At 32.6% G+C, this 23601-nt stretch overlaps 1 protein-coding gene across 1 annotated transcript in view; it reads left to right on the forward strand.

The window, feature by feature from the left end:
• The window catches only part of LOC107363723 (low-density lipoprotein receptor-related protein 4-like), a 45979-nt gene extending 32345 nt beyond the window's left edge, over window positions 1-13634 (forward strand). The window contains exons 7-10 of the mRNA XM_015930995.3: window positions 8094-8207; window positions 8985-9200; window positions 11731-11824; window positions 12001-13634. Coding sequence (XP_015786481.2) covers window positions 8094-8207; window positions 8985-9200; window positions 11731-11824; window positions 12001-13183 — 1607 coding nt within the window. The 3' untranslated portion in view covers window positions 13184-13634. The remainder of the gene's footprint in view (window positions 1-8093; window positions 8208-8984; window positions 9201-11730; window positions 11825-12000) is intronic.
• The last annotated feature ends 9967 nt before the right edge of the window (window positions 13635-23601 follow it).

A 23601-nucleotide genomic window follows, 5' to 3' on the forward strand; every position in this document is an offset into this window, starting at 1 on the left:
TCACTGGTAAATGAGAAAGAAAAAAATTATCTCTTTTCTTCTGAAAAAAAGTTGCTCGAAAAAGTAAAGTCGAAACCTTGACAAAAAGAATTTTTCCCAATTAAACTTTCGATTCGAATTGGATAAGTTTTTTTACTCTTATTCATTTTTATTGGTTTCATGTTATTCGAAATTTTCATGGAAAATGAAAATACTTTCTTTTGACCTTTTCTGCAAAGTTTTTTTTTCGATGCTATCCAATTTCTTGGTTCATAACGAACAACTTTTTTGGCTTTTTCTTGTTTTTCGTCTGGGAATTTTCGTCACTTCGTTTGATTATTGTTGACTTTTAAGGTGCAAAACATGATCTCTTCACGAGCTGTCACTGAAGATTGGAAAACTTTTTCATTAGTTCGAAGTGAGCTAAAGACCATCAAAGAAAAAGATTTTTTCTGTCAATTTTTCTTTTCCAGATATTCCTTTTCTTAGCTCACTTCTTTAATCAACTTTTATCCCTTTTCTCACTTCATCATCAACACTGAACATTTTCCTATTTCCACTCTTGATATTATTGAATTGATGATTTTTCTTTTTCCCAAAATTCCATTATCTTTTTTCCCTTTTTTTATCAACCAAAGTTATGAAGTGAACAAAGAAACAAAAGAAAAACGTTTTTTAAAGCTTCTCCACACAAGTTTATCAATATAATGGTAAATAAAGATATATTTGATTAGAAGAGAAAAAATCAGGTAAAAGTTGATAACTCAAATACTCTTAATCTGGACCAATGTATTTCACCCAGTTTCTTGAGCTCAATATTTTCTTATCCAATTTTATCCTTAATAAAGATTCCTTCCTCTTAACCAGTTGGGAAGAGTTGAAGGCAACAGCAAAGAAACAGCAACAAAAAAAACAATTGCAATGTTCAATTTGATGAGCCTTGTGAGTAGAGAAAATAATTTAATATCAGAATGAGCCAAATGAAAAACAGCTTGGACAAGATTTGAACAACATCAACTATAATTTCAACATTTTTTTTCCTTCTTTTATCGAATGACAAAAAAGAGGGAAAAAAGCTCAATTGCACTTTTTATATTCTACTCAAGAAAAATAACAATTGTCATTATCAAAGTTAACAAGGCGTGGTTAGCCCATTCTGCTTAATTCCTGAGTTACTTCCTCTTATCTGAATCATTTTATTCTCAGTCATTTTTTCGTTTCTCTCTCATCTTGTGTGCAATTTTCTTGGGATAAATCAAGTGATCCATGAAACTTGTCAATCTAAAGCTTTTCAGTTTTCGTCTTTTTACTCTTTTGAATTGTCTTCTGTGTTCAACTCTTTCTTCTTCTTCTCCTTTTTCCAGCTTGTTCAGTCCTTGACCAGGTTTCTCATGATTCTTGTTTTTATTGTTATTACAAGTAGGCAAAAGAGTGACCAAAAAGTAAAGGTCATAAAGTAATCAGGTTGAAATGTTGAATGAAGATGAAGCTCAGGGAAAACCGAGGTCGACATTGATTGAAGTCTACAGAGGACAAAAAAAAGTTCAATTGATGAAGAAGGAAAAGGAAGCTAACAGGGAAGAAATAAGAATAACGAGTTCTACATTGATCTTATTCTCGAGTTTTTACTCTTTTCTCTTTTGTCATGAATTCCTTTTTTCCCTTAACAAGAGTGACTTGTTATTTCTCCTTCTCTTCACATTATCTTTAGTTTTGCTTTTCTCTTTCCCTTGCCAAGTTGTTGAAATGTAATGGTGTTCACCCATTATCTTTGGACACCCAAAGATGCAACAACATCGATTTGAAATGTTTATGCAAATAACACAAGTCACTGGGAAACACTCGCCTCTTACCAATAAAAGTTGACAGTTTTTTTTGCCTCTCGATTCGTCATTCTTCTTGACTTTTCCTACTTCAACACATGGATTTGTTCAGTCGTCATTTTCCTTCTTAACATTATTCATTCAGACAGTTGATCAACAATTATCCATCATTATTTTATTCATTAATCAATCAATGAATGTTGTGATAAAGATCAAGATGAAAGTAAAGATCAAATGAAAGAATCAATTCAATACCAAAGCAATCAAACTTTTTTTCCCTTCTTCTTCTCATTACACTTGTATTTGCATTATGCAAAAGTACAAGGTTAATTGTAGATTTTTTTCGTCTAAAGTTCGACGAAAAAAAGTGAAAAAAGAAAAGTTCTTTCGAGTTGACAAATCTTTTGATTCAATTGACAATTAAGGTTGATTATAATTCATTGTTATTTTATTGGAAACAAGTTTATGGACAAAAGTCAACATTTATGTTTATCCATTTAATATCATTATCAGACAATGTAAAAATGTATCAAAGTGAGTTTCAGCTTTTATCGAATGCGAAGTTGCAAGTTTATTATTATTACTTTTCTGAATTATTGTTGATATTATTGAGTAGAAAGCAAATAAAGGCTCAAGAGTCAATGATTATCAACAATGGAAGATGAACAAAAAAGGTTAATCTGGGAGGGAAAAAAGCTTGGTGGTAAAAGGAAGATAAAAGTTATTTGCAAGAATAAAAATTGGATAAATGAGAATATCTTTTCTTTCCTTTTCAAAGGTGTGCTTTTTTTAGTCACTTTACTCTGCATTTGTATACACACATTTAGTGACTGTGTTATTCAATGGAAGCATCACAATTGAGTTACAAATCTTTGCTCTGGGATGTCAATTAATGCCAAAAGCAATAGAATTGTGGAGATGAAGAAGAAGAAGAAGAAAAAAAAGAATCGAACATGATGATGATGGTGATGATAATGATGATGAGGAAAGGATAACAAGAATGTGAATGGAAAGGAAAACGGCATGAAATTCAAAAGATCAGGAAAGGTAAGAAAAAGGCTATTAGTAGTTGATGATGAGCTGGAAAGAAAAGAGAAAGGAAAACAAGATGATAATGAGGATGAAAAGAAAGGCAATGGAAAATTATATCTGATACAAAAATCATTCTCCTGATGAGAATAGCAATGATGAAATGTATTCAATCTTCTTACTTTTTTCTCTTTTTACCTTATTTTTGCTTCTTCTTTTTTCTTCTTCTCTGATAATAGTTACAAAAGGTGTACCAAATAGGGATTCCCTTTGAGACTGAAGTAGAACAAGTGAAAGGTAACAAAGTTGTAGGAATAACATTCATTGAACCATTTCAATGATAATCATGATGATGATAATGATGAGGATGATAATACTATTTTACCCCATTTTATTATGTTCCTGATTAGGTGACTCTATTAGTGATCATCATTTTCTTTATTTTCTTGTTTTTCTTGTTTTTCTTGTTTTCCTTTTCTTTAATTCTTAACTCTTTGTACTACTTTTGACTTCTCTTTTTGCTTTCTTCTGAGTCTTTGACTTTTAGATCTCTTTAGCAAATCAATTTGCAGAAACTTGGTGGAAACGTTGGGAATGCAAAGAATGTTTCAATTTAAATCTTTTCTCCTCTTTTCAATTTTATTCATTTACCTGAAGGCTAAGATGCTGCATATCAAATTTTTCATAAAGTTTCACTTTCTTTTCCTCACTTACCATGAAAAGTTAAAAATCTACTGCAACAATATTAGCACATAAAAGATCGCGAAATGAAAATGTATTTGGAGTGACGAAAAATGTGACACTTTTCAGATTTGCCCAAATTCGTTCAAGATATTTCATCTTGAATTATTCTTTCGAACAAAGACAAGACAGAATTTCTGCCGAACTTTATCGGTAACTCGAATGAAAGTTAAGTTTTATTTCTATCATCATCTCAATAATGATCATGCAGTGAGCCTTTACTAATTACGGATTAAGTGTCTTCAATTAAATTAATCGAAACAATCACACGTGTTCGAATGAACAGTCAAACAAGTTAATCTTCTAAATCACTTCAAATCAATTCTTATAGTCTAAAGGTAAAAAGGCTAAATCAAATTTAGTCTCAATCATGACGAAGAATGGAATCTCAGTAATATTGATTAAAAGTTCAGCCAAACAGAATTTGCTAAAAAAGAAAAAATGTCAATTTTGAAAATTGCTTCGTAAGTTTTCCAACTCATAATGAAGATATCGACTGTCGATTAAACGATCAACCAGTTGAAATGAATTAAGCTCATTACAAGTTTTTTGTTGAAAAATTTGCAAGAAAATATTTTCTTTTGTGTTCCTCTTTTGCTTAAATTTTACCTCATTTTTGTCTTCCTTGAACAATATTTGGGTTTGCGCTTTTGATTACATCTTAGTTTATTGAGTATTAAATTTCTTCACCATCATCATCATCCTACCTTTCATCCTTTTTATCCTTTCATCTTCTTCTTTTCTTCTTTTACTCACCCTGATGTTTGTTGAGGTTAGTTCACACCATGAATCTATCAGAAAAATGTAAACTCGAGTCAACATTGCATTCTTTTATTATCATGTCTTTTCCTGTAAGCTTTTAGCTTCTTCGATTTTTCTCTTCTTTTTCTTATGTAACACACAATCATCTTAACCAGCATGATTTGAATAAACGGATAAATGATGAAAGACAAAGATATCAGTTTATCTCACCATTAGAATCTTATCTATACATTCAAGTGAAATCATCATTTGAACAAGAACATGACGAGGAGAGGGAAAAAAAGGTTCAAGAGTAACCGGAAGATGTAGTGTTGTACAGAAAATGAGAAAAACCAAAAGAAGCTGAAAATGATTGTTATTACAATAGAATGTTTGTTGTTGACATTATCATGATTTGATAAATTGTACTCAATTGCATTCAATCCTTGAAATCAACATGAACAAGAGAGAAAAAAGAGTAGAAAATGACTTTTATATGTACATTCGTTCAATTGGCGATCACTTGATTCCAAACATTTTTCATGTTCATCTCAACATTAAACATTCAGCTAAATGTTTGATCCAACAAACGATTCAACAAATGAAACATTACAAAAGGAGAAAAGATTAACATAAATAGAAAAATGGAAAACTTTGACACAAAAAATAAGTTGCAAAGTCGAATGAAAAATTGACCAGTTTATTCACTGACCAGGACCCAAACATTACGTTTAAATGGTCCATCAAAAGGGTTGAAATTGAAAGAGTAAATATCAATTACTGTTACAAAAGACTTTTGGATTTTATTTGTTCCATAATTGTGTGATAATTGGTTAACAGGAAAAGACTATTTATCATTAGTTGATTAAATTGAATATGAAACTCATTTATTTTTCAATTCAATTTAATGTTTGATGAAATACTGACCTCAACATGTTCAAATTTTGTTTCAAGTTGATTCAATGAAGAGAAAATGAATCTTTTGTTGAGCGAAAAAAATTGTTGAAACCAATTATTTAAATGCAAAAATTAGCATTTGTTTCATTTCGCAATTATTGACGATTCTTTACTTTTTGTGGCAACTGTTATTGACTTTGGTTGAGATGAATGAACATTTTTTTCAATCAACTTTGCCAAGTTGGAAATTTAATTTACTTTTTCAATTTTACTGCGATTAATCTATTTACTAGGTTAAAGTTTAATGTTGAACTAATTTGAAATGAGTAAGCTTTAAAAGACAATGGAATCAATTAAATTTAATTGAAAGATTATGAACAAGCAAATTAATCCGATTATGCTTCATAATTTTCATGTTTCATCTAGTTTCATTTGAAACTATCATTAGCTCTATCCATTGTACCATCGTTTAATCTCGAAAGTAACTTTGCTAGCACAAAAATTCAGCCAAATATTAGGAAATAATAATACAAAATTATCATAAGATTTTATTCCGGTTACATATCTTTACATGATAATTCTGAAAATAATGACTTTATGGCTACTTTCATAGTCATATTTGAATTTCGAAAAATCAAATTTTAAAACTACAGCTATCTTTATTTGATTACTGTACTTTGAATTCCTCCGAGGGTTGAAATAATCGAGAAGTTGACAATTTGATTCAAGTCATTGTCGCATCTACTCAGATACTGAATCAGAGTGACCCTCCATATAAAGGCAAATAGACTTGGATAAGCATACGTATAACGTTGGATAACGTTACAGTTAGACAAAATTTCTTGGGAAAATGAGTTTGAATCTCGATCTTCCGAATTCCTCGAAGATGTGAACTCTGTATTATTAATTGAAAAGACCTGAAAAGTTTATTTTTGCCTGCTCATGTATTTAAACTTATGTCAAGCAACAAATACATTTTTATATTGAGTTAATCAAATTTGATAATGACACTGGTATTTATTCATATTTATTACTTTTACTATTCTGGTCAAGATTTAACATACCGGGCGTTTTTTTTCAATTTTACGCCTGTTTGCAGGCCTAACCCAGAAACAGTTGATGCTACACACCTCAGACTTGAACCATGAGCTCACTCAGATTGAAGAACCATAAGTACAAACTCTCAAGGTCATTAAAGGTTAAACCGCTATTTGACCTCTAATTGACATCTAAAGGTCATTTTCTGATAGGGCAAATATTTTCAGATGGTTTGATGTTAGTTGCATGATTATAACTTTTATTGGTCAGGTACAACTAAACATGCCTTGTCAATATTGCCTAAGCTGTGTCCTAGCATCGAACTGCCAAGGTTATGGGGTAAGCCCTGGTAAGATTATATCAAGTCACCTTAGTTTAGATCCTCCAATTGAAAAGAGTTCTGTTATCAATTACTCAATCAGACGTTGAAAAGCGAGAACACAATCGGTGATTTGAAAGTGTAGAAAAAGAATTTCTCGATAGAGCGGTCAATAATTTAAATGTTAGGCTTGATTCTTGCTTAGCCCGAAATGGGTCACATCTTGCCTCCTCTCTCTCTCGCTAACGGCACCAATTTCAGTTCAATAAAAATGGATGGTAAATTGAATAAACGATAAATCATTAAAGCTTGTGTTGTGTGTTCAATTTGAGATTCTGATTCCTTATAACGAACCCGTTCCTTCTGAACATTATAATCATGAGGTAAGTGTAACTTAGAGGAGTGTTTAATTGAATCACATTGAGATTATTGGTGAATCAAAATTTCTCATCAATTCATCGAAATCAGTTTTTTCTTTGATGAATTGAATACTTATTAGTGAGAAGCAGTTAACAGATTCATCCAATAATTTCGACGCATAGTTAGGCAGATCAAGCTGCGTCAAGTCCGTCATAAAAGGGTTTTACAGAACAGCCTGAAGAAAATCGTTTAAATTATTTTTCAGAACAAAAATTCATTAGTGATGTAAAATGTGCTCAACAAGACATCACGTTGGTAAAATTATCAAATTATTCCTGCAAACTTTTTTGGATTGCTTATTGATTGAACTTTTATGCGTGGATAATAAACAAACTTTTGAAAGAACTTATTGTTATCTAATTTTAAATTGTTAACTATGAAAGTTTATCAAATTTCAATATTTAATAAAATCGTAAATGGAAGGGCTCATTAGGTTTTGTTGGTTCGGCATAATGGCCTTCAGTTAAAGAACGGATACTTGATTGGCAAGGGTTCTCGGCCGAACAATCTGGCTGTCAAAAAATGAATTTTCGGGTTTGAGAACGGAACTAACTCCTTGATCCAGTAGTTCCTCAACATCTAGAACTCTACATTGATTAAAAGCGCCTTCGTCACTCTATTGGTTGTACAAAAGTTGCGTATTGATTGAAAACTTCTAGCCTCATTTATTGACTGATCAACTGCTTCAAGCTATTTTTATTCAGTTAGTTAGGTTACCATACAAATGTCTATCAAACTACTAGTTTGCTCTCCATCATTATTACAATCACCAGAAAGAAGTCTTTTTAGCACTTTTCTTTTTCATCTTATAAAGAACTATTTCTTCTCATTCCACCTCACTCTTATCATATTAACCTTGCAATTGAACTTGCAAGTTTTCCTCTCTTTACTTCAGAATCCAGTTTCAATATTATACTTATTTGCATCTGAAAAGCAAATATTTGCTCAAAAGCAATCAAGACTATTAACGATATTGTCAAAGTTCAATAGTCGAATATTGATATTGAAACGAAAACGCTTCAAGTCGAAAATTTTTGCCCTTTTTGTGTCTCTCCAGAAACTTTGAAATATAAACTAAACTTTTTTTTCTTTAAACAAAATAACAGGAACAAATCCATGTGGAATTGGTAATGGAGGTTGTACTCATTTGTGCCTATTTCGACCTCAGGGTTATATCTGTGCCTGTCCTACTGTTCAAGATTCAAGACCATGTTCTCAAGGTATGAATAATATTACAAGTTGAAGCAAGAAAATATTGATAACCAAGAAACCAAAAAAGTCCACGAAATGGTGCAAGAAGGTAGAAGGAAGGAGCAAGAAATGAAAAAAAATGAGATTCCAATACAGTAGAAAAAAGTATTCCAATGAATACATATTTATTTATACATAAATGCATACATTTACTTGGAATACTTGATAAGAAAAATATTATCAGCATTATTATTATGATGATTGAAATGTGAAAATCCAAATGGCAAATGAATATTACCTCAAAATAATGGTTCTATTAGCATATTACAATAACATGTGTTCATTTTGCGTTTTCACATTCATCTCATCATTTTCGTTTCTTTTTCTCCTCCTTTGCACGATCAAGGTGTAAAGGAAAGAAAAATGTGTTATCACAAAAAAAAGGAAAAGGAAAAAAGGTCAAATTGATAAAGCTCATTTACAAGTTGATAAACTGACAAGTTGGATAACAGTTGATAACAATGTCACAGGGAGTTGAAATGAGCCTCCATGAAAGCCAGACAACTGACTCTTAGTGTGAGGTTAATGTTGATGATGAAATTTACTATTTTATCTGCTGTTACTCCTTGTAACCATTAGAATGGTATGTCTTTAGGTTATTATCTGGTGAAACATTTATTAAATGTACATAGATAAATATTGTAAAAAAACAGTGTTCATGTCATTTATATTTATGCCTGTTCATGTTTCAACTTTTTTTCCTCTTCTCTACTTTTCTCTTTTTCTCTTTATTCTGGGTAATTCAGTTCCTGGTGATATACTCAATTTAGAGACAAGTTCAACAGCATCAGCAAACAATGAGAATGTTGGTAAAGATAATCTGGATGAAATTGCCTATTTTGATAAGAAATTTACTCGAAACAATGTAACTTCGAAAGAATGTCTTGAAACTGGAACTTCATCAACATCATCAACAGTAACAACCCCAACTGGATGCCCTTCCGTTGGTATTTCCCTAGACGGTATTTAATTATCTCAACTTTTTTTCTTCTTTTTCTTCTTTCTTTAACCCATTCATTTGTCTCTTCTGTGTTTGTCTTCAAGGTATCCTGGGAGGTAAAAGAGTGTTATAATATGTGATAAAAGTAGAAACAGTGTTGGTAAGGTTAAAGGGATCAACATTAAAATGTTAAAGAAGGGAACACAAAATTAAATAAAAGTGAACATTAATTGTGGAGAAAAAAGATTTCAAGTAACTTTCATTTTCCATGCTAGCTTATTAATTATTAAACCTTTAACTTTCAAGTAACAAAATTATTTGCCATTCATTAGTTCACGATTTGCTTGATGCCAGTCAAGAGATCAAATTTAATGCTAATGCTTCACCCTTCAGCATCAAAATTTGTCTCTTCATTTGCTTTTTTACGTACTTATAGTTTTTTGCGATTAATTGAAGAAATTGGTTTGCAAAATTTCATCAAACTTTTTTTTCGTCATTCACATCGAAATTCACTGGAAAAACTATTATCTCGAGGATCGATATTATTGTTAAATGTTATTCAAATATTTTGTGAACTGAGCTTTACTTGTCTTTTAATCGCAGTTGTTTTGCCAAAACTTTATGATTTTTCATTTTGACTTTAATGTTGTTTCAACCTTTTTTCTGTGCATTCAGTGCTTAACTTGATAAAAATTTGATTCCAATATTTTACTTTTCAATATCTTGCTTCTTGTGGATATTAAAGTAGACAGTAAAAACATTTCTCAACCTCATATTGCAATGTTTTTCCAGCATAAAATTGAATTTTCCAAACTTGATTTATGAGTTTGAATATCACTTCATCCAAAGTTGAATCAAAGGTCATTCAAGATTGTTCCCAATGTAAAAAACTGCTTCATGGTTGCTTTCGTATTTTCAGCTGCTTAAAATTTTCACCGAATTGCATTTAACCATCCATAAGAAAAAGAGAAAAGTAAAAAGTAATTTTTTGTCAAAAATTGAAATTCGTTGTTATCTTGACGAAAAGCAAAGAAAAATTCTTGCCCATTCCATAATCGAAACTCTATTGATATCTATTTCGAGCTGGAAAAGAATCAATTTGTGAAGCATCAAAATTTGAGTTGTTTCGACTTATTTGCAAGTTGATTTTCGTTGACCAAAAAGAAATCTCTTGTCGATTCTTTTAATCTTTTCTCAGTCATTTTATTAATCTATTCAGCTTAATGTCAATGAATGAACAAATGAAATAAATAATTGTTGACCAAAATTGATTCCTTGGAGGAATGAAAAGCGTCCATTATTGAAGCAAAAATTTAGCTCAACATTTCGATGGAAATATCTTGCCGACTAAATACATTGTTTAGATGTTTTACCATGAAAAACCTCTGAACGTGACTCATTCCGATTCCCAAAATTTTACTCCCTGTAGAGTGATATAAATTTATCTGTTATCTTTTTTTTCGGTTCAGATAGAAGAGAGGAAAAGGTAAAATCTCAACTTGCATCTTCATTTTGTCCTCATCTATTCAACCTTCAGATATCATCATTTGAGATCACAAGATTTCTTCTTATTACTTTCCTCTTTTTCCCTGTTAAGCAACTTGTGCGACTTGAAGACACTTTCTGGTCAAACTTTGTTCACTGACCATTCAACAATAAAATTGTTTCCTTTTCTTCTTCATTTTTTATTCATTCCATTCTCATCCACAATTTCATTTCAATTGTTTCGCTTCTTTTTTTTCCAAAACACTTTTCTGAACACTTTTCATTCCAACATTTTCATCAACATTTCAATTTCCATTTCAAGAAAAGAGTAGAAAAATTCAAACATTATCATATTCTTTTAATAGCATTCCAAGAATAGCTAAATGTACCTTTTTTCATGCAATCTTTTCTTACCTTAAATTGAAACTTTTCCCTTTTCACCTTTTAATAGACAACTTTTTTTCTCTTCAAATCTCAATTGTTTCACGTCACTCAACTTATAATCACCTTTATTGTGCTAACATTCACAACATAATTACCTCATCATTATCATCATCACTGAATATCTTTTTTGTTCGTTCGTTACTTAACTCAATGTTGACAGTTTAATGAAAAGGTTATTAATATTTCATTGCCTCTAGTTTCATTCAAAGACTCGCTTTATCAATATATTTATTAGACAAAACTGTTCCCTTGCAAACCCAGATTAATATTCAAAGTGAAAAATATATCTTTTCTCATTCATTCACATCACTTTTATCATGTAAAGTTTACGGGCAATATTCCTAATCAGCAATGGTTTAACCTTGTTTTCGTTGTTGCAAATGAAGAGAAAACAAAATGGAAAAAGCAAGTTAATCTGATAAGTTTCTGATGTTTCATTATCAGAATTGATGAGTGAGGTAAACTTGGTTTTACCAGAAAAAGGAAAATGCGTAAACTTGAAGCTTATGTTTGGGTAAACCAAAATGAGAGAAGAAAAAAAATGAAATTTTCTTTTCAAAATTTCATCTAAGTAACCATAGTGATTGATGATGTTTTTAATCTCATTTTGCTTCTTTCCTCAGATCCTTTTTTACAAATGGCTTACATTGCCACAGCAGCGGCCTTACTCTTGTTGACCTTACTTTTAGCCTCAATTGGTCTCATAATTTATAAAAGGTAAGAAGTTTACTTTTTGCAAAATGAAACACCATTGCATAAGCTGATTAAAATTTGCACCAAAAAACTTAAGAATATTATTTTAGCAAAATTTTTCGAAAAAAAAGTTGTTTAAAAAAGAAAATGTATTTTGAAATTTAATCGACTTTCATCTCTTCGTTTCTCAAAATGCACAGAAAATCATCTTCATTGGGTTCTTCTGAAGATGCTCGCTCTTCAACATCTGAAATTACAGACAAAGTTTATCCTCCCATTTGTGATGAACCACTCCCACATCCGACCATTTACCAACATCCCATTAAATTAGACACCAGATCTTTACCTCGTTCACCTCAATCAACGCCTCCCTCACCTCGAACCTCTTACAACCAACAACACCGAGGGCAAGTTAAACATCAACAGCAAGTTGAACATCATTCCCAGCAACAGCATTACAGTCAAGAGTCTCACCTTCAATACGCCAAGAGCAACCCCAATACTCGGTCCAGCAATAGTCTTGTACGTGGCTCTAACCATCCCGAGTCGAGGGACAATGCACCCAAGCAAGGTTGCTTCCTATTGAACCAAGAGATTTACAGTGAAGATGAAAAAATGGGTTTCAATAGTAGCTTTGAAAGTTATCCAAGTTACAAGAACTGGGATGAACCTGGAATCCTCCTTTCAATACCTGATTTAACTGCAGCCTCAGAAACTCCTCAACGAAACATTATGGGAACAAATTTGTTACCAAACAGAACTGGAAACTCACATTTTAACAATGTTAACAACAATATCAATGCCAACAACTACAACAACAGCACCAACAGCAACAATGAAAGGAACAACAATATCAACTTTAGTTCCATGAAGCGATCCTTTTCATCGATTCACCCTTCCAACTTGCACATTCCCCTTTGCCCACCTCACTCGGGTCCACTACCTTCATCATCATCATCAACCTCATTGGCACGACAACAGCCTCCTTTTACACTCAACATTGGTCCAACTCCATATCACATTTTCCAACCCATGGGCCAGTCAAATGAACCTTATTCACTATCCAATCGAGGCAACAATGAAATTAACGTTTCTTTTGATGATGAAGAGAATGATGAAGACGATTATCATCAGCCTGGTGGAAGAAGCATGTATCAACAACAACCTCAACATCATCATTACCCTCACCAAGCACACTTGCAACAACACCATCAACAACAACAGTATCATCAACAGCAACATCATCATTCTCATCACCGTCAACAGTCTAGAAAAAAGTTTAAATTTAATTCACTGCATGCCTCACCAGTCACCAAACGCTCACTTTCACCTCATCCACTTTATCGTCATCCATCATTCCATTCCATTGAAACTGATATATAAACATGAAGAAGGGCAAGAAAGGGAAACTTTTCTCTAAGTGATTCTGAAAGGATAGAGTGAAAAGTGAGACAAAACTGGTGAGAAATTGTAAGCCTAAGCAATACTTGTTAACTTAATGATATTGAACAAGAACAGAAAACAAAAAAAAAGTTCAAAAACATGTTCTATCAATTTCATCGTTTCTTTCGTCCTCAAGTATCTCTGCCATCTTTAAATATGCTCAATCATCTTCATATTCATTATTCATTCATCCAACTTTTTCTGTGTTTTTGACTCTTTCGGCCATAAATGCATAAAAAAACAAGACAATAAAATAAACTTGTGCTAATTGGAGAAAAATTTTATCCACAAATTTTTAAAATCTGTTCTGTAACTTAAAATGCTATTTAAAAGTTGAACTGTTTGATATTAATAACTAATAAAAAATGAAATTTACTTGACTTACAACTGATTAAACTGATGAACATTTCATTTGCAGAAGATTTCAATTTGCACAGAAAATGATAATTTCAGAAAGAATGGCTCAAAAAAGTAGATTATTAGAATTTTCTTGTAGGATTTTGCAGCGAAAATTCAATGCATTGTTTTTGAAACTTTAGTTGTAGATGCTAATTCAGAGCAAGGATCAACGGAATTTGTTTTGATTCAAGGAATTATCTGTTTGGACAGTCACAAGCTTAATAAACATGCAATTGATAAATGATTTTTTTCCTTTTCTTTCATTAACTAGTTCCATACTTTAATTGTTTGAACTACGAACGAATGTTTGATTTACAATTATTTATGCATCGATTAACTTTTTTTATCATGAATATCAACAGTAATAATGTGTGGGTTGATTACCAAGTCAACTGTGGACAGTAAATGGTGATGCATTCTTCTCTGATAATTGACACAAATAACAAAGGATAAAATTCATATAAAATCTTGTATGCCTGCAAAAGGTTCTATCATGAATAGAAAACTTTTTTCATCCAAATGTTTCATTGATTGAAAGTGTTTTGGCGTATTTGGTTTTGGTTGAAAATTAATTGTGTGCAAAGGTATGTTCAATCAAAAACTTGCCGCTGTTTGATGTAGAATTGAGATTGTTTGAACTCAACTTGTAAAGATTTTGAACATACATGTATTATTTTCGTCTCTTTATTTACTCAGACAGCACACATGTCTGATTTCGTTCATGAACTAGAAGATTCTGATCACACAAGCTTCGTTATTGTATGTAATCAGCAATAGGCCAGATCTTAAACCATGTTTAAAGAGCTCATTCACGTCCTCTTAACTTCATCGCAATATTGATGAAAGTAGCAGAAGCAATTGTCTACACGGAAATCTGCATTCCAGCTCAGTTGAATTATCGCCATTAACATTATTCAGATTAGATGGAAATTTTTGGCGAGTTTCACTGTGGCAGATATTTTTTTACAGCCCAACTTATATTGGTCTGAAATGGTCGAAAACTGAGATAGGGCTATAAAAGCACACTTAATAGACCATTGTAAGAAAGAAATCAAATTGAAAGTTAAATTGTCAGAAAAAAACAATTGTATCCTTAGTTTCAACAGTACTTTTCATTCAATAAAAATGTGTTATAACTCATGACATGTATTAAATTGCCTTTTAATTGCCACTTAATTGGTCCATGATTTTAATCTGTCATGTAATACTTCCGTAATCGCAAAACTGAAAGGAAATTCAAATGAATGCCATGATAAAGACTAATTATCAATCTGTGAGTTTTACAATTAATTACTTGACAAATGGAGAAGAGAACCAAAACTTTCCAAGTAAAAATATTGAAAATGAGTCGAAAAAAGTTGAGGGTCAAAAAATTGACTCAATATCAAGAGATTGCATGAGATTTAATCAGTGAAGATTGATTCTTGTATTCAGGAAGATTCCATGTTATCTCGACAATATTTATACTGTTGATAGAAATAATAAAGTGTGATGATAAAAGTGATGAACCACAAACAAAGAAAGCTAAAAATAGACGAAAAGAAGAAAAAAGTTTCCTGAAAACAAACAAAATTTATTACATCATTTACATGGGAAAAAGTAAAAGACATTGAATTATCTCAAGAATGAAATGATAGTCAAATGAAAATTGAGCTGAATTATTACAAATTAGAACATTAACTTTTGCAAACAACGATAATATGGAAAACGTTGGAATTTCTGTTGAACTTTATGCTCACCTAAAAGTTCTAATTGAACATGAGTAGAAGCAAAAGAATGAAACTAAAGAAGATATTATTTTCAGAACATCTATTGTAAATGAATAGCACTGTCAATGGTGCAATATCTGAATAACATGGATGGAATGAAAAGAAAAGTTGAAAAAGAAAAAAAAGTAAAAAGTAGAGCATTTGAAGGTTCCATGAGGATGATGATGATGTGTTCAGAAAAAGAAGAAGAAGAAGAAACATTGAAAATGAGGAAAAGCATAAAACAAGGGTAAACATGTTCGTTACAAAAGACATTTTCATGAGATATTCTGGTTACCTGGTGACATTTATGCTGGTTTGGAAATGCAAATTTCATGGATAAAAACGCATCAAATTTTGATGGTGATGATGGAATGGAGTGAGTGAGAAATTCAAGTTTTTCGCCTTTCCTTGAATATAAATGTAATCATTAATGGTTTTTCTTCTTTTCCCATCTTCTTTCTTTACATGCATCTTCTTGTAAAGATAACATTATTATCCCAGTAAAGCAGTGAAAATGAAAACACAGAAAGGCAAGAAATTTACAAAAAGCTAATTTAATGACAACAAAAACTCAATCAGTTTAGTTTATCAGAATCATCATCTTGACTGTTCAAGTTTACTTTTGTCATTTGTTACTTGCTTCTCTCGATACTCTGACCTAGCAAGTGACCTTACAGGGAAATAATTTCAATTGAAGCGAAATATTGAATGAATTTCAAGTATCAGTAGTTGTTATCAGCTCTGTATAAGGATGAGAAACACACGGCTTGAGGCGACATTAAGTGACATTCAATAACCACTCATGATGCGACTATTTTACTTCCCATTAAATAATTAACTTGATGACAGTACTTGAACATTCAATGAGCTGCTATTATAATGGTTCATGTTGAATTGGAAATTCAAGATTAATGAAAAGATCTGATAAAAAGTCAATTGTGCAATGCGCTAATCTGACATTGAAATGCTTTATATTTAGATTAATAAGAAGATTCCAATCACGGCTCATTGCAAAATTTCTTCATCGATTACAAAACATTCCCGCTTAGCCACTATTTTGACGCAAAAATTACTGATCATAGTTTTTTCATTGAGTAGGATACAATCAATCCATATTGAGAAGACCTGAATTCTTGACGAACGAACCATCTCAAGCTTTTGTCAAATTGATATTCATTTTGAAAACCCTTTCTTTAAATAGATGAACTGTTCCGAGCCTTATTTTTCTCGTTTAAATCCCAAATGGAGCAATCTAAGCTAAATCTCAACCTGAGGGCTCATTATGAGCGCTCAATCTGAAAGCTCAACCTGAGAGCTCAATATGAGAGCTCATTGAGAGCGCTCACATTGAGATCTCATTTTAAGTACTCATTTTAAGTAAAAGTAAATCTCAGCCAGAATACCTCACTAATCCATCCGAATAACCTTTAACGCTCCACAACGAGGACTCAAAGGTCTTTAAAAAGGAACTTTTGTTTTACTTTAAGCCAGTTGGCAATCCTTCTATTGTAGAAACAAGTTTTTCTTACTCTTTTCATTTGAATAAAATTTACTTTCGAAAACGAACTCTACAATCTTGGCGCAGTCGACAGGATGGCCAACAAGTTTCGTTTCTATTTTGAGAAAAGTGAAAATCAATCTATTCATCTTACAAAGTATAAATTGTTTGATGAAAATGAATGGACAATCGTCGATAATCAGTATCGCGATACCAGCTCACATAGTGTTTTACTTTCGAAGCCCTCCGTAGCGTCGGCTCTCGAAAATTTTACTCGTCATCGCACCCTTGTCGTGCAATTATCAGCAGAGGAGTCTACTCCTTATTTAAAAAATGACTTTGGTTGTGTCCTTTCCGATGAAAGTGAAATTGAAGCAATGAGTGCTACTTCAGTGCCACCATCTAATGGGTCACAAGATTCAGTTGTTTTACAAGCTGTGAGTGAAATGATTAAAGCTCAACAAGAGATGTTTGCGAATACTCTTAAGTGTTTTCAAGAGTCACTTCGACCTCTAGCAAACCAAAAGATTCATCGTATGGAGATCTCAAAGTTTGATGGGAAAACCGAAGACGCTAAAACATGGATGTGCACTTACGAGAAGATGTGTGAACATAACAACTGGCGTGAAGATAAAGCTAAAATCAACGGTCTCAAGTCTAATCTTGAAGGCAACGCTCTAAAGTGGTTCAACAGTATGATCAGAGACAACGTCAGTGAAGATTGGGAATTATGGAAAAGTTCATTTCTCCGTTCCTTCGGTCATAACCGTGTTAGTTGTGCTAGTTTGGCATTAAAATGGGAATATAGAAGTGGTGATATATTCGACTACTATTATGACAAGCAACGTCTTATTCAATTGGCCTTTCCTGAGATAGACGATTTCAACTTTGTTACATTGGTACTTCTAGGATTACCTGATACCATTCAAAATCAACTATCCACTCGTCAACTTACAACTAAACAAGAACTGAGAGATGCCTTGGAAACCATTAAACCACCAACTCAGAGTAAGTCTCATTCAACTATTAGCAAGAATACTTTCAGTCAGAATAGTAAAACCCAAGTCAAGCTTCCCAATCAAAGTAATAAGTATAATAAATCTTCAGATGGATTCATCGCATTAGATGAGAATATGGAGAAAGTTAACAACGAGCTGAGCACTCCAAATGAGAGCTCAAATCGAGATCTCATAATTAGATCCCAAAATGAGAACTCAAACAGAGATCTCAATTTCAGTACTCAAAATGAGCGCTCAGATCGAGAGCTCATACCCAAACCAGCATATTCCCTATTCAACGCACTATCAAGTGATTTAGAGCCAAAAACCTCCATAGAGATACAAGGAAAATCTTATGCATGTGTGTTAGATTCAGGATCAGATAAAAGCTTTATTAGATCTAATATTGTTCGTGAGAATAAGTGGACAGTTTTAGAAAAACAGCAGCTCATCAAGCAAATGAATGGAGATACTTTCACAGTAGATAAAGTCTGTAAGCTTGAAGTTAAATTTAAAGGAAAGTTAGCAAAGCTAGAACTTTTGCTACTTGACTCACTTCCATTTCCAATTATCTTAGGTTACTCAGACCTGAAGCTTCTAGGTGTTAGTCTTTGCCAGAAACCAATAAGTGATGCCTTATTAAGTTCTGAAAATGAGCGATCAAATCGAGTGCTTAATTTGAGTTCTCAAAGTGAGACCTCAGAACGAGCACTCAGAATGAGCACTCAAGATGAGATCTCAAAAAGAGAACTATTAGAAATCGTATTGACCAAAGAAGAAATCAAACGTGCTTTTCCTAGGCTTTGTGCTTTGACCTTACCTGATTCGAACAATTTTGTTGACTTCAAACTAAAAGATGATCACTCCATTGTTCGGCGTAAGCCATACCCAATGTCTCCTCATAAACTATCATTTGCAAGACAGAAAATAAAAGAATTGCTAGAAAAGAAAATCATTACTCATTCAAATTCTAATTTTGCTTCACCAGTAACTTTAGCCCCTAAAGAAAATGGAGATCTCAGATTTTGTATTGATTACCGAGAGGTTAACAAACAAACTGAGTTAGACCCTTTCCCTTTTCCAATTATTGATGATATAATTAGTTTGTTCGGAGGCTGTCAGTTCTTTTCAAAAATCGATCTTAAAGATGGATTTTGGCAACTGCCTTTATCTCCTCAAACTAGAAAGTTTACAGCATTTGTCACTCCTTTTGGACACTATGAGTGGACTCGCCTTCCGTTTGGTTGGAAAAATAGTCCATCTCTATTCCAAAGACATATGAACAAATTATTATCAGAACTATTGGAAACTGGAAAAGTATGTGTATATATAGATGACATATGCATAGGAGCTAGATCGGAAGAAGAATGTAAAGCTCTTACACTCTCAGTGTTATCGAAATTGAATGAAGCAAAAATGGTGATTAATCTTGAAAAGTCTGAATTTAACAAACCCTCTGTGAAATTTCTTGGTAGAATAATAGATGGTAATTCCAAGACTACAAAAGCTGAATCTATTGAAAAAGTCCGTAACATGAAACCACCTCATGATTTACACTCCCTTCGACAGTTTACAGGTTTAACAGGACATTTCCGTAGTTTCATTAAAGATTATGCATCCATTGCTAGACCCTTAGACAGACTGAAAAGAAAAGATGCACCTTTTGTTTGGAGTAATGAATGCCAAGAATCTTTTGACAAATTAAAAATTTTGATAACTTCAAATCCAGTACTCAATCTACCTGACTCTGAACTTCCATTCGAGTTATGTACTGATGCGAGTGGGTTTGGTTCTGGCTCAGTGCTGTATCAAAGAGATATTAAGAAACCGAAAAATCAACAGCTGCGAGTGATAGGTTTCCAATCATATACATTTTCAAAACAAGAAGTTAACTATTCAATAACTGAGAAAGAAGCGCTTGCTGTGATCAAAGCCATAAAATATTTTAGGTCATTTTTAGAAGGTCGTCCTTTTGTTGTTCATACTGACCATGCAGCTCTTGCTTATCTCATGGACTTGAAGGAACCAAAAGGAAGATTGGCACGATGGCAATTATTTTTAATGTCTTATGAGATTAAAATTGACCATCGACCAGGCAGACTACACTCTGATGCCGATGCATTATCACGACTTTGTCTAGATCAGCCAGCTCATGTGTTTCTTTCCACCTACTTATCATCAATTCGGACAAGATCTCAAAATGAGAGCTCAAATAGAGATCTCATAAATAGATCTCAAAATGAGAGCTCAGATGAAGATCTCATAAATAGATCTCAAAATGAGAGCTCAAATAGAGATCTCAAAAATAGTTCTCAAAATGAGTGCTCAGGTATTAAAAAGATTGAAGGCTCAGAAAGATCCCAAATTTTACAAATTCTGAGGGCATATCATGATGATAGACTATCTGGAGGTCATGGAGGATATTGGCGAACATATCACAAGATAAAAATGCGTTTTCATTGGCCAGGTATGAAACGAGATATTGTTGAATACATAAAAACTTGCCACCTTTGCCAAATGAAAAAACCCAAACCCAAATTTGACCCTCCATTCCTACCTAACCATTCAAAAATTCCCTTCCATACTATCCACATTGACTTTGGAGAGCTTGAGAAGAAGTCAGAACTTAACAAAAGTACCAAATCATTCTTGCTTTTAGTTGATGAGGCGACTCGTATCGTGGTTGGTAAGGCTATGAAAGAGTCTTCCCTCGCTGTAATTAATTTTCTGAATTCATTTAGCAGAATCGACCAAGTTAAAGTTATTGTCTCAGACAATGGAACGGCATTTACTTCAAAAGAGATGAAGAACTGGGCTCAACTGAGAAATATTTCTCTTAGAAATAGTGCACCATATCATCCGGCCGCAAATGGACTTGTTGAAAGAAAAATGCGTGACATTAAAACTTTTATTGGTATCTACAAAGACAGTGGAGTCGATTGGAAGACGCTATTGGCATCTGCTACTGCTTATTCTAACCGAAGTTATCATTCAGTAATTGGCTGCACACCTTGGTATAAACTGTATGGCAAAAGCCCATTGTTGCCTGCTGATGAAAATTTTGGATTAAGACTTGAAGATATCGCACCGGAGAAACCAAAGAATGAAGATGAAATGGTAAAGATTAGGCAGCATAACGACAAGAGAAAACAAGGAAAGTTTGAAATCTCAGAAGGAGATAAGATTCTCGTTAAATACGGAATTAATGGAAAGAAGCGAAATATGAAAGGACCTTTTTTGGTTACGAAAATTAAAAAGTATGGAGATAATCCTAAAACGCTGACCTATGTAGACAACAATGGAAAGGAACAAATTGCTCATATATCGAACATCTCACTGTATCACGAACGGAGTCGTGACTTGGATGAGTAGGGGGAGATGAACTGTTCCGAGCCTTATTTTTCTCGTTTAAATCCCAAATGGAGCAATCTAAGCTAAATCTCAACCTGAGGGCTCATTATGAGCGCTCAATCTGAAAGCTCAACCTGAGAGCTCAATATGAGAGCTCATTGAGAGCGCTCACATTGAGATCTCATTTTAAGTACTCATTTTAAGTAAAAGTAAATCTCAGCCAGAATACCTCACTAATCCATCCGAATAACCCTTAACGCTCCACAACGAGGACTCAAAGGTCTTTAAAAAGGAACTTTTGTTTTACTTTAAGCCAGTTGGCAATCCTTCTATTGTAGAAACAAGTTTTTCTTACTCTTTTCATTTGAATAAAATTTACTTTCGAAAACGAACTCTACAATAGACGTTAAAATTTTCGTTCGATTTGAAAGTTGATCCTTTGTAAGGACATAGAATCGTGTCCATTTTACAATTAGATTTCTCTGGTCAACAGTTTTGCCAAAATCGAGTTCGAAATCGGAACTGATCTTCAGAGTGATTAACAATAGCTTGAGAGTATACACTCCTCAATTAATTAACAATGTTTGGCCACAATTTAGAAAAGAAGAAAAAAATAATCTGATCATTGGGCTGAGTTGACCAGTATTTATCCCAACAGAATGAAAAAGTAATAAAAATGTAAGATTAAACTAAAGGGGAATGACATTGAATTACAAACTGTAAATAAAGAGAGGCTAAATGGAGTAACGACCCCTTGCACATTGCAACTCAACTGAATGTGAATTGAGTGTCGCAGTTTTAACACTAGTTTATTAGATGATTGTAAAGACTGTGAAATGATTTTGGGTTTCCAAAGTTATGCAGAAATTTTTGTTTCGAAAATATTTCCTTCAAGTATTTGTTATATCACTACAGTGAAGATATTCATGGTTAAGACGCGAGGCGGAGCCGAGGTTCTTATCAGGGAATATGGCTTAATCTTGAAAAACATTTGATTGATCGCTACAATTGCATAACTTAATAACAGCAATAAGGAAGATGATGGATACAGCAATGATTGAATTATCTGTTATTTTGATTTTTTTCTGTTTCTTTTATTTTCGAACAGTCTTGATCAAAATTCAACTCTTTACCTGGAAAACAAAAAAAAAACAAAAACAAAAACTTTATTTATAGCAAATGATTGCACCATAACATCTCAATGTTTACTTCAATTTTACATTCAAAGAATCAAATTGAATCGGAAAAGTCAAGAATCTATTTTTACTCAAAACTACATTTACTTGAACTTGAAAGTTTTGAAATAATTTGCTTATCATCAAGTTTCAATTTGATCAGTCAACAGCAAGTAGCTTTAAAGTTTCATTAAAAGCAATGACGTTTCCACGTGAATAAACCTTTTCCTAGTTTGATAAAGTTCATTTAAACAGACAAATGGCAAAACTTGAAGCAACAAAAAAATGAATCAAAATTACCAATTTCACTTTTGCTCTTTGATGGATTAGAGTTCAGATTGGCGAGTGGAGACAATATTTCACGATTGACATTAACAGTGAATATGAATATGAAAATGTGCAGAAAAAAAAGAAAATGAAAGGAAAAAGAAAATGCAATCAACTTTGGCACGTAACGATTTTCATCATTTCCAGTAATACTTAGCTGATGAACCATTGTTATATGTAAGTCACACACAAGATGAAAATGTAAATGTCCTTGGTTGAGAAAGGCAGTGAAGCAAGTGTCGCTTTCAGGCAATGTGCCTGTGATCAATTGAATAATGTGAGAGGGAAAAAAAGTTGATAACATTGAGTAGGAAGCCAGTCAAGATGATGAGCAAAAGTGTATCATCAACAATCATTATCTGTATTAGCATCAGTATCAATATCAAATCTAGAATCATAATGTAATAATGTGATAGAGAAGAAAAGAGATTCAACACTTCAATCAACTATTATTTTTCTTTTTTCTTCTTCTTTTCTCTTCATTCTCTTCATAGACATTTTTTATCATTATCTCATTGGCCTACTAATAAATCTTGTCTAATTTCATTTTATATCATCTTCTTGTGTTATCATTTATTCCGCAAAAGATTTGGTAACAATAATATTATGAAAAGAAAAATCATTTTCATTTCTCAAGTGAGAGTTGAAAAGCCCAAAGACGAAACTGGAGAAACCCAGAAAAACTTTCAACTTTGGTAGTTTGGGTTGAAACGGGTGTAAAGTGGATGAAACCAAAAAGAAGACCAAATGTGATGGAAAAAAGTAGAAAATGATTAACATGATTTATAGCTTTTCAAGTCAATCAATTTGAACCTTTGCTCAACCTGAGTTGATATGTGTGTGTCTTCAAGAGTTTCAT

Source organism: Tetranychus urticae, chromosome 2 (genome assembly GCF_039701765.1).
Source record: "Tetranychus urticae isolate SD_2017Ah chromosome 2, NJAU_TeUrti_SD_1.0, whole genome shotgun sequence".
NCBI lineage: Eukaryota > Metazoa > Arthropoda > Arachnida > Trombidiformes > Tetranychidae > Tetranychus > Tetranychus urticae.